The sequence below is a fragment of the Saccopteryx leptura genome, chromosome 5 (genome assembly GCF_036850995.1).
Source record: "Saccopteryx leptura isolate mSacLep1 chromosome 5, mSacLep1_pri_phased_curated, whole genome shotgun sequence".
In the NCBI taxonomy this organism is placed as follows: Eukaryota; Metazoa; Chordata; class Mammalia; order Chiroptera; family Emballonuridae; genus Saccopteryx; species Saccopteryx leptura.
Genome location: NC_089507.1, coordinates 73,523,388 through 73,535,892, shown reverse-complemented (window position 1 = coordinate 73,535,892; position 12,505 = coordinate 73,523,388). Strand labels below are relative to the sequence as shown.

At 33.2% G+C, this 12,505-nt stretch overlaps 1 protein-coding gene across 2 annotated transcripts in view; it reads right to left on the bottom strand.

The window, feature by feature from the left end:
• CCSER1 (coiled-coil serine rich protein 1) overlaps nucleotides 1-12,505 on the bottom strand; it is a 1,510,224-nt gene that overhangs the window by 333,293 nt on the left and 1,164,426 nt on the right. The window contains exon 11 of one of the 2 annotated variants that reach the window (XM_066385743.1): nucleotides 5,398-5,440. The exons of the other annotated variant lie outside the window; for it this stretch is intronic. Within the exon in view, the coding sequence (XP_066241840.1) occupies nucleotides 5,414-5,440 (27 nt within the window). The 3' untranslated portion in view covers nucleotides 5,398-5,413. Of the gene's footprint in view, nucleotides 1-5,397; nucleotides 5,441-12,505 lie in introns of those variants that run through there. 2 annotated transcript variants of the gene reach the window in all.

The following is a 12,505-nucleotide window of genomic DNA, read 5'->3' as shown; positions in this document are numbered from 1 at the left end:
AAATTGGCTATATACATCAAAATTTATATAACCTACACCATTTATATTTAAAGTTAAATTAAAAATTAAGTTAGTCACAGTAGTTACCTTTCCAATGTTTAATATCAATAGTTACATGTGACTAGTGGCTACTGGTGAAGAGTACCAATATAAAATATTTCAATTATAATGCTATGTTTTATTTTATTTTATATTTTTTTTAGTTGTTATTGAGAAGAGGGGCAGCAGAGAGACAGACTCTTGCATGTGCCTGGACCAGGATCCACTGAGAAAGCCCACTTGGGGGCGATGCTCTGACCATCTGTAGCCCTTGCTCCATTGCAACCAGAGCCATTCTTTAGCAACTGAGACAGAGGCCTTGGAGCCATCCTCAGCACAAGAGGCTAACTCGCTCAAACCAATCAAGCCATGGCTGATGAGAGAAAAAGAGAGAGAGAGAGAGAAAGAAGGGAAGGTTGGAGAAGCAGATTGTTGTCTCTCTTGTGTGCCCTGACTGGGAATCAAACCCAGGACATCCACATGCAGGCCAATGTTCTACCACTGAGCCGATTGGCCAAGGCCTATAGTGTTATGTTCTACAGTGTGTCCGTAAAGTCACAGTGCACTTTTGACCGGTCACAGGAAAGCAACAAAAGACAATAGAAATGTGAAATCTGCACCAAATAAAAGGAAAACCATCCCAGTTTCTGTAGGATGATGTAGCAGCCTGTGAGCATGCGCATATGATGATGTAACACCGTGTATACAGCGGAAGCAGCCCATGGCCATGCCAGTCGAAATTTGGATGGTACAGAAGAAAGTTCAGTGTGTTCTGTGGCTCACTAAATTAGAATCCGTGACCAAAGTGCAACGTGAATATCGGCGCATTTATAGCGAAGCGCCACCACATAGGAATAACATTACTCAGTGGGATAAGCATTTAAAGGAAACCAGCAGTTTGGTGGAGAAACCCTGTTCTGGTAGGCCATCAGTCAATGACGAGTCTGTAGAGGCTATACAGGATAGCTACCTAAGGAGCTCTAAAAAATCTGTGCGTGAGCCCACATCAAACTGCACTGAATAGGTATGAAACTGGGAGAGTCATCCTTTTATTTGGTGCAGATTTCACATTTCTATCGTCTTTTGTTGCTTTCCTGTGACTGGTCAAAAGTGCACCATGACTTTACGGACACACTGTATTGGACAAGTCTGAGAAGTAGGAAAGTCTTTGTTTCTGCTATTTAATCACATTTATTTAAGAATGACTATCAAGAAACGGGCCTTATCTCTGCCTCCTACAGTGTACGTACAATTTTATATTGCTTCATGTTAGACTTATGCATGTTTTTGTACAAAACTACCACTTCATTAAATGTATGTAAGCAGCACAATAGATAAATGCAGATTTATATGAGTAAATTTGAAGCAATGTCAATTCATAAAGTTTTAGTTAATTTCTTTTCTAATTCTGGTGTTTTGTCTGTTCTTCTCTCATGTTTGGTGCAAAAAATATTTTTAGAAACAGCTCATTCAAAGCACTGACAAAACACCACAATAAAACTTTGACCAACTTCTAAGTGACTATATTTCAGAATTACTTCCAAATATAAAAATTGTTTGGACAGCATTTTTTCATTTTAAGAAAAGCAGCTCACCATTAATTTTTTATACTTGATAAATATTTTATTTTTGAATCAACTTTGTTATAATTTATAAAACCAGATAAGTCTGACTGAATTGCAGAAAATATATTTAAGAAACCCATAACAGAAGCTGGTCATGCCTGTTTTCTGTTAAGTGGGAAACTATAAATACTGGTCAAGTCTAACACTTTCTGAGACTCACATTATATATGCAATTAAGTCTAAACTCCTCAGAAGCCTTCAATAAATCCAATACCTGTCCATAATCTTCCCTGTCTAACCTTTCCACCATTGGTGCAGCCCTGAAGGTCTTTTCACTCTCCATTCTCCACTGTTTTCTTTTCTAAAAACTTCCTTTAATATATCTTTTTTACCTCTCTAATTATCTAGGTCTTAAATGATTTAATTTATGCTTTTTTAGGCCACTCGGGCCAGAGTGATTTTATTTTTTGTTTGGAATTATTATAGCAGTTATTTGTTTTTAAAAGTCATTCATTCATTTTTTTCTTATTCCATTCTATAAATAGGATATGCTTTATTTATTTAAAATCCTTTTTAACTATTGAGATCAAGAATATTGTCTAAATGTTTATTATAAGTTATATTTGACAATGACGGTTTACTAACTACAATGTACTTTTCAGACATGTCTTTAAAATGTATTTGATTTCCTGAACAAATAATATTTCCTTAACAAATATTAAGAACTCATTATCTATTTCTTATTCTTTAATATGTTTTTGATGTTTCTTTCCCGTTTGCTTTTTGTTTTGTTTTGTTTTGTTTAACAGAACTAATATTATTCAAGGTTAGAAGCTTAGTCTAGATTTCTTTAAAGTTTTCCAAATTTTTGAGTATAAGTTAAAGAGAAATAGATTTTATTTTAACTATTTGATTTTGATGCACCTGCTAAAATCTCATAAACCATAAGGAACAGTCAAGATTTTTGACACCGAGGTCCTGGCCCTTGCACAGCGGGGTCCCAGGCTCCTCCACTCACAGGAGCCACACAACCTGCCACGGTGGCTGCTGGGCTCTCCCTCCCCCACATTCTCTCTTCAACTTGTGATCTGTGTGCCATTGATGTAATATAAAATTATTTTTCCTGCTTTTCTTCATAACTATTTTATTGTGTGCATTTTCTTCACAATACACACATTAGAATACATCATATTTAACAAACTCAGACTATTTATACTACAGTACAATAATTCATGTATAAATTATTTATTTGACAATTCCCCCATTGGACAATATGTTTTATTCCAAATTTGCTTTTAAAAATAATGGCCTGTAGTCCACTGTGTTTCTCTGAGCATATACTACCACAGTGTATTCTAGTTATATATTGATGGTTAGTTTCTAGAATTTTAGCATATATACAGAGAGTTCAAGGACTATATGACTTGATCATATCAATATCTATGTCCAGATGCTTGGCAGTGAACCCAAACATCTTTTAAACTGAATTTTAAATTTATGACTGAAATACTTGGTAAAAAGACAGTGATACTTTAGAGATCAGTTGAAACAGTATGTATTTGACTTACTAGAATATTGTAGTAATAAGAAAAAAATAAAAGTAATATATTCCTATTACCTGATTAACATATAATTGAGTTTTATTTTCCAAGCATGCCTAGAGATTATTTCATTAATAATAATTAATAATAATTAATGAGTACTTATTAAATTCAGGAAATGTTAGAAACTTTTTTGTTTGGAGCTCATAATATTATAAATTTGTTTAATAAATATGGATGTTTTAATAAAAACTGTCTATGTAATCTAGAAATGGAGATAGCAGAAATCCTGATTTACAGACCAAAATCAGTCAAATGGGACTTCAATATTTAGTCAGTTTTTGGCAAAAATCCCCCAAACTCATGGACATTTACTTTAAAGAATTTTATTATACTAGAAGCTTATTTTGTATGTGTAATAAAATGAACTGACTTTATATTAATAATGACTGAAACATTAGAATGAATCAATTGTATTATACTTGGAAATACTTTAAAAACAGAAATAAAACTGCTGTTAATTATTAAAAGGTTGATATCAATTTTACAGATTATATAAAATGCTAAATAAAATATGGTGTCATTCCATACCTTTATATACATCTTTATCACATAAAATTAAAAAAAAATTATTTACAATAAGTGTAGCCTAATCCCTAAGAAATGTTAATTTATTTACCTAAATTCATATAACTGAATGAATATGTCAGTTAATTTTTGGCCATAGTCAATTTATCATATATGTCATATACTAATTGACCCAAGACTGAGGACTTGTTTCAGCAAAAGAGGTTCATACATAGCCTAAATTCATTCAAAAGTACTACCTCTTCAGTAGTTGTAATTAACTAACTAGATAGATAAGTATTTTCTGTGAATATAACTACCAATGTAAACCAAGATCAGCATTTTAGATCCTACCCTTGGATTACATGTTTAAGGAACAATTCATGGTTAGTATTACTTTTACTATCTTTGTGTGTTGGGTGGGAGAGGAATGTAGGTGTGAGTTAATAGCAGCTTTGCATCATGCTGAGATCTGAACAATAAATATTGTAAGCTGTTTAAGTAACAAAAGGAAAGAAAGAAAAAGAGTCCCAGAATTAGAAGGTTGAGTACTTTGGAGAAAGAACTGTAGCATCTGGAAACAAGTTGGATGGAGTTTTGCTGTGTGGAGTGAACTATGACTCTCTCCATAGTTATCTATATTGCATGCTGACGATTTTAGAGATGTATTGCTTTTTAAGTTGATGACTTATGATGAGACCAAAAGCCACCTAACCATCCTAATCATTCCTAATGATTTCAGAGTATTCTTGAATGGATAAAACATACTTGGTCACTATTAGTGTGAATTGCATGGAAGTCAAAATCTTGTGAAAGCAAAATGCTTTACATTTGAACAAGTAAAGGAAGGCAGTCTTCACAATGGACAATGGATCAGACACACACAGAACAGAGGTCAAAAGAAAAATGAATCTCTAGAGAGAGTAATATAACTAGCTATTTTTTTAAATTTCCATTTCTAGGTCCCCAGTTCCTTGAAGCCTGCCTCATTTTTTGTCTCTAATAGTCCCTGACACATACTATTGAATCTTTCTTCTAAATATATATTTCTTTTAGTTAAGCCCAAAAGAGTGATTTTGTCATTTTTGCCACTTATTTGACAAAAGCAACAGTTTCTTGGTAGGGGAAGACCTGAGAAAAGAACCTATGTTTCACACTCTCCATGATAATGTGTTCCTGGCTACATCTTTTTCCTTTATGAAACAAAACAAAAAGTGGTGTATGAAAGATCCCTGACTTTAGGATGTCTTACAATCAGACAGTATCAATAAGCTTTGTAAAAATGCATTTCTGACCAGACTAGCAAAAAAAAAAAAAAGTTAAGATACATGCATGTTAATTCCTGATATTCTTTTATTGCCTGATATATGGATACTACTTTAGATAAAAGTGATTTAACTCAAAGCAACAGGCTCTTGCTAGGCTAGGAAAAATAAACTTTGTTTACATGTATTCAGATTATTAGACCAGAAATTGAAATGTGATTCTTATTTAAAAAAGTATTTCACATTGCTCTATAATAAATATTACTAATAGTTTTTATTTATAAAATGAATAGAGTAGTTCTTCAGAAGGAAACATATTCATATTAAGGAAATAAAAGGAACGAGTCAGTGTTGACTGTGAGCACAGATCAGCGTTGGTTACCTTTGGCTGTAGAGCTAAGATCACATGAATCATCTCCTCCCAGACACATGTGTATTAGAAACATGTGGAAATGTGGATTGTCTATAGATTGAGCAAAGGAAATTTTATAAAATATATATATATTAGGCAAGTTATGAATACTTTAAAAAAAGGAAATACTCTTCAGAACAATTTTTACAAAAAATTTTTAAACAGTCAGTTCTAAAAATAATACACCCTTATAAAAAATAAATGAGTTAAAATAGCAAATATTTGTATTTTGCCATTGCTTCTTCAATTTTTTTATGAAGAACTAGACCATAATTAAGTTGAATTTCTTTTTTATTTTCCTTCCCAAGATCAGCAATTTCTTTCTTCCTCTGAAAAAAAGATCTCTATCAAAACATTGGCTTGGCCCTGGCCGGTTGGCTCAGTGGTAGAGCGTCGGCCTGGCGTGCAGGAGTCCCCGGGTTCGATTCCCGGCCAGGGCACACAGGAGAGGCGCCTATCTGCTTCTCCACCCTCCCCCCCCTCCTTTCTCTCTGTCTTTCTTTCCCCTCCTGCAGCTGAGGCTCCATTGGAGCCAAGTTGGCCCAGGTGCTGAGGATGGCTCCATGGCCTCTTCCTCAGGCACTCAAGTGGCTCTGGTTGCAATGGAGTGACACCTGGGATGGACAGAGCGTCGCCCCCTGGTGGGCATGCCAGGTGGATCCCAGTCGGGCGCATGTGGGAGTCTGTCTGACTGCTTCCCCATTTCCAGCTTCAGAAAAATACAAAAAAAAACCCAAAACAAACAAAAAAAACATTGGCTCATATCCTTCTTGTCTATATTTTTATTTTTAACTCAGCAGTTCTCAACGTTTTATTCTCAAAACATCTTTTCTGACTTAAAATTATTAAGGATCCAAGAGTTTTAGTTTATGTTGGTTATGTCTATTTATCACATTAGATGTTAAAATTGAGAAAATATATATCTATTAATTGATTACAAATACATAAAGTAATAAACCCATGGCATATTACCATAAATAGTATTTTTGTGAAAAACAACTAAATTTTCAAAAGAAAAAAAATAGTGTTAAAAGTAGGCTTTTTTAAAAAAACATTTTTAATGTCTGGCTAAATAAAGTTAAACTCTTACTTCTGCTTCTGTATTAAATCAACTCTGATATGTGATTTTATTTGAAGTATCTGAAGAAAATTTGACCTGGCACAGATATGTGGTAGGTAAAATAAAAATTTCTAAGACCTCCTAAAAAGAAATGAGGGTTCTATGGGTTCTCAGACCATATTTCGAGAAACACTGCTTTAATTTTTTATTTATAATTAATGTGTCACATTTCTTTGTATCAATTTAATTTTACTTAAGTGGTACTCTGATACATATATGTCATTTTGAATCTTTTTGAGGCCTTTCAAGACAATACATATTTGTATCTATTTTATTTTACCTGCACTATAAAAACTCAAACACTAAGGTATTGCCAGACCAGGCAGTGGCACAGTGAATAGAGCATCAGCCAGGGACTCAGAGGACGCAGGTTCAAAACCACAATGTCGCCGGCCTGAACGAGGATTCACTAGCTTGAATGTGGGGTAGCTAGCTTGAGTGTGGGATCATAGAGATGACCCTATGGTCTCTGCTTGATTCCAAGGTCACTGGCTTGAGCAAGGAGTCACTGGCTCAACTGAAACCCTTTGTCAAGGCATATATAAGAAAGCAATTAATGAACAACTAAGGCAGTGGTTCTCAAGCTTTTTGAAGTCGGGGCATATTTAAAATCCTACAAATAATTATAGGCACACTATATACAAATCTCTGAGAAATATGTTATAATAATTAAGTCAAATATTAAAGGAAAAATATAAAGTCCAAGCATGCTTTTATGGTAATTAAATGAAATAAATATTAAAAAAGTAAATTTATTCTGACTTTAAGAAACAGTTTTATATTACATTTTTATGCTTTTTAGAATTCATATAAAAGTAGGGTTAAAAATAAAAAAATGACAAAAAAGTTACCTTTTTTATATATAGATACATTCTTAGTAAGATTTAGTAAATTTGGCTGGTCCCAGCGCAAATGTGTTAAGTTTATTCATTCTTGTGTTTATGAGAAACATGAGCCTAATGTGTCCTAGTGATTTCTTCGATGTTTGGGCATATATTTGAAAGGCAAACTCTCATTTTCTCATCAATACATTGGGTAATTCCTCTTTTTTCACTCTTAATTGTGTAGAGTGCAGAAAACCCCAACCATACATATCATCTTAACTTTATACCAAACAAAGGATAGAAGAAACTTGCCTCCAGTCTTTCTGAAAACATGGGGATAGTGTAAACAATCCAGCACCACAGTTTAACAGCCTTTTACAACCTAATCAGGCAAGTGAGGTGGGGGGTTGGGCAGACTGTCAGTTTACAGCCAATTCCCCACACCTCTGTCCACCAAAAATCTAAACTCCAAAAAGCCTGTTGGTTTTTTGGTCCCCAACAGGCACATATTTCTCTGGAATACCATAAGGCACACCTGGAAATCTTCTAGGGTGCACCAGTGTGCCCTGGCACACACTTTGAGAACCGCTGAACTAAGGTGCTGCAATGAAGAATTTATGCTTCTCATCTCTCTCCCTCTTGTCTGTCCCTATCCATCCCTCTCTCTGTCTCCTTCTCTGTCTCTGTCTCTCTCACTAAAAAAACAAAACAAAACAAAGAACACTAAGGTGTTGTGGGAGGGACAGATATAGGGATCAATGGAATAAAACACGAGATCCCAGAAAGAAACCTCAGTTTATGTGGGAACTTGGTGTATGATGGGAAAGTGATGGCTAATCTAGTTAACATTTATAACATTTGTATGTGCTAATCTATAAGGAAGAATAGATTATGTAGACTAGTGGGAAAAAAACAAACAAATCTAAAGTAGATTAGGTGCTAAACAGAAGAATGGAGTAAAGGAGGGCACATAATGAAGCTTCTTGCCAGATCAACACCTTGTCTGTCACTGATCAGGACCACTAGTGAATATACAGCCTCCCAGCCAGTGAAGATCTTTCACCTAAAATGTAATTTCTCCAGCATCTCTTTATTTCCAGCACATTCTTTAGGGAGACTGCTGGAAAATTATGAAAAGTGGGCCAGAAAGAAAAAAAGAGAGAGTTGCTGCAACAGTTGTAGAATTAGTCAATTGCTTACTGAACAGTAAATTACTTACCAAAAGAATAATTTATATGCCAATTCCCACTAATTTGCTCCATTTGTTTTGGATGTTTCTGAATTATTTCTCTGTTTTGACACATATGGCAACTCTTTTAAACCTTCATTGTATTCCAGCTCTTAGCAAATAGTATTTTCCAGCATATTGTTCGCATTAATCATCTAATCATAAGAATCAATTTTTTAATGTTCCATTAACTATGTGATCACTCAGGCAAAACAAAATCCTTGTCATATCTGTCAAGTCATTGACACCTTTTCAGTGAGCAAAACAGAATGCAAGGAACAAGCATACATTTCCAGAGGCAATTAATTGTTACTAGAAAAACACACAGAACAGAACAAAAACTTGCTTCCCGATTTGTGACATTTAAGAAGACATTATCTAACAAATGATGTGAGTATGATACAAACATACTACCTAGGTGCAATTCCAATCTGCCACTCTTTTACTTTGGTCCACATTTGAAAATAATCCCAGTGGATTCCAGAGAGCATCATTAAGCCCCTACGCTCTTTCCAAAGTGACATAGGAGCAAAGTGATCAGAAAGGCGAATGTGTTGATCATCCATTCCCATCTCAATCAAAATAATTCCAAGACTAATTGGAATAATAATTTATATTAACAAATTTAATAATTTATAAACTTTTGGGTAAGCTCACATGTTAAAAATGGGTTTTTTGGATTAAAAAAATTAATACAAAATAAGAAACACTGGTCAACCAAGTATGGAAATTGTTTTATATTTACATATAAATCTTTACATATATGAATTTCTTTCTATAAGACATATATGAATGACAGATACTCATGCTGGCTAGCATAGGGTTGTGACTCAAATTAATGGATTCAGGTTGGTAAAAATGTATATTCTTCATGACTTTTATAAATATATTTTACTATTTTAGAAGCAGCAATCTTCATAAAAATAGCATGTTAGCAACAGGGATCTCTTGCTCTAAGCTGATATAGCTAAGGAGAAGTTCTCATGGATCATTTCTATCTCTCCCTTCCATCAAAAGTTTAAATAAATACATAAATATTACTATTTAAAGCCCATGTATAAACATTTAATTTTATTTGCCTTCCAAAAATTAGCCAGTGTAGAGATCATTCTATGAAATGGAATGCATAGTAGCTTTGATGATAATTACTTTTGTAAATGGGGTTTGAGACGGCTTGAGCTATCACCAAAATAAATTTATGAAAATTTTATTGTAATACATCAACTCAAATTTGATTATATTTTAATAAGATTGATTCATATAACTGAGAAGTCTACAAGTATTTTGGCTTTACCCGATCCAGAACTTCAAAGGAGCCCCCTGGCACTTCTTTCTCTCTCCATATTCCATATCTTTGCCCTTTGTTTGCTGAATTTTTAGCCAGGTCTTTTTTTTGTGAGGACAAAACGGTCATAGTAGCTCTAGGCTTCCAGGTATTTAGTGTTGATATTAAATCAATAACCAAAAAGGATTCTGATTGATACTAGTCAATCACCAAGAAAAGGTATAGCTTTTTGTTTTACCTGGCAGTCCTGGGTCAGTTATAGTTCCTAGGGGTAACTGGTAGTCTGATGTAGACTATTTATGGTAATATAAGTGAAGCAATATAATACATGGTCTTATTAGGAAGGAAAAGCATAGTGTCCCAAAGGAAGGGAAAGGCTGTGTCTTCAGAATAAGGGGGAAAGAATACTAAACATACAAAAGAATAGATGGACCTAAACCTCAATGAAATTTCTGCAAAGCATAACAGTGATATGCATCATTCAGTTCTCAAAAAGTATTAAGATTTTATGAAAGTCACGTTTATAAACTTTTAGTGACACCTCTTAAATCCTGGCTTATTCTATTTCTATCTTCTTTTCTCTCTTTCATAATAAAATTATTTGAATTCCAAATAAGGGGATGATAAAAGAGATGAAATCTAAGTGTATTGAATTTATGTATGTGCCTCATTCATTCATTTATTGGTGAAACAGACAGGTGAGTAAACATTTACTTACTGTAGAAAAAGTACTATGAAAAAGCAGCAGTGTTAAATAATTCAGGAAATAATTTGTCCTGTATATAGAGAAGGATGCTAAGTGGCTCTCTGAAATATAAAGAATAAAAATAGAATGCTATAAAGTCAAGACAACATATATAGATTAGTGTTTCCCTATTTAATTATATCACATTACTCCTTGAATACATAGCACATTATGTGCACGCTGAGATAAACTGACCAGAGGCAGACAGAAGGCTGCAAGACTCCTCTTGAGCAGCTGTAGGTCTGAAGAATCACACCAATTGAGAAGCTCAAGTATAGATAACTTGTTTGAAATGTTTGAGCAGAAAATTAGATAATTAGTTGAAGAGTCAAGGGAAAGTAGCTATTCCCAAAAGCAAAATCTTTTAGAAGAAGAGAGAAGATGGAATTCAGAACATAGACAACTTTTGTTATAAGAGGGAAAGATAGGAGTAGAACTGATGAAGTCGTATTCAAAGGTTTGGTGGTAGAAAAATTAAATACTTTCCCAGTCCTCAGGGAATTCTGTTACCTCAGGAATCTGTAGGACAACCAAAAACACTACCGTTTGTTCTATCAAAGGATTTTAATAATTTCATAGATTTCAAGTGGACTGAAATATTAACATATTTAATAAATGCACAAAACTTTTTTCAGCATCACATATATACATTCCATTATATATAAATAAAGTTTTTCAAGAAAAATCCAAATACAAACACTATCATTAATTATCTAGTTCAAAGCAGACCAGTTTTTAGTGTTTGACAATAATTTTAGAAAATTGGTAATTTTTAACAAGGTTTACCAAATATAAGGAGTGAAGGTATATTGTATCAGAATAAATGGGCTGTAATAATAAACATTCTAATTAAAGGATACTGAGTAACCTTTGTATATAAATCGATTATTGATAGTCAGTAAAGAGAAATTTAAATGGTTCCCTTAACCTTTAAAACTTTATTAAATAAATTTTCATTTTCTGTAGACAAGAAAATATTTCAGGATTTTGTGATTTCTCAGTACTTTCATTGTGAACTAAATTTACCATATATATAGATATATATACCATATTTTTTGCTCCATAAGACACACCTGACCATAAGACACACCTAGGCTTTTAAGGAGGAAAATAAGAAAAAAATATATTCTGAACCAAATGGTGTGTTAAAATATTTAATAAAATATCATATTTTTTGCTCCATAAGACACATGAGCATCTTCCCCTCCACTGTTGGGGGGAAAAAGTGCGTCTTATGGAGCAAAAAATACAGTGTGTATAAATATATAAATTTATATTTATATATGCATATATATAAATTTCCAGAAAACAATGTCTTAATTAATGAAATCTTAAATAAAAGAGTGTTTAATTGAAATAAAATCAGATATACTTTAAAATTAATAAAGTATTTCCTTTGTAATATAAATATCCTCTCTTCTTATAGCAAGCCATTTTATTTAAAGGAAACTGACTTTTTCATTTATTTAAAATAGTGAACATGCTGTCTTTCAGGTACTGTGTTAACCATAGTTGTTTCACTGTGAACAAGAAGACAAGTAGCTGCTATTCTAGTGAAAATTGGTAAAACAGATGAATAAGGTACAGAAATAAGTGCATCAGTAGCTAGTAGGGTATGTGAGGATATAAAATAGACTAACGTTACAGAGTATTAGAGGTAGGCAGGAACCACTTTCATTGGCTGATGAGCTCTTTATAGGGGATGAGTACTGAAATTATTAAATATTCAGGTATAAGGAGCTGTGATAGGGTTTTATTTTTTATTTATTTTCAGACCACAATTCAAAATGTACAAACAAAAGACACAAAAAATGTACTGTGACTTTTTAAAATATATAGGTTGACACTTTATCTCTGTGAAGATGAAGATTAAGAAACTAAAGAGAACTATCGTTTAATATAATTGGTTGGGAG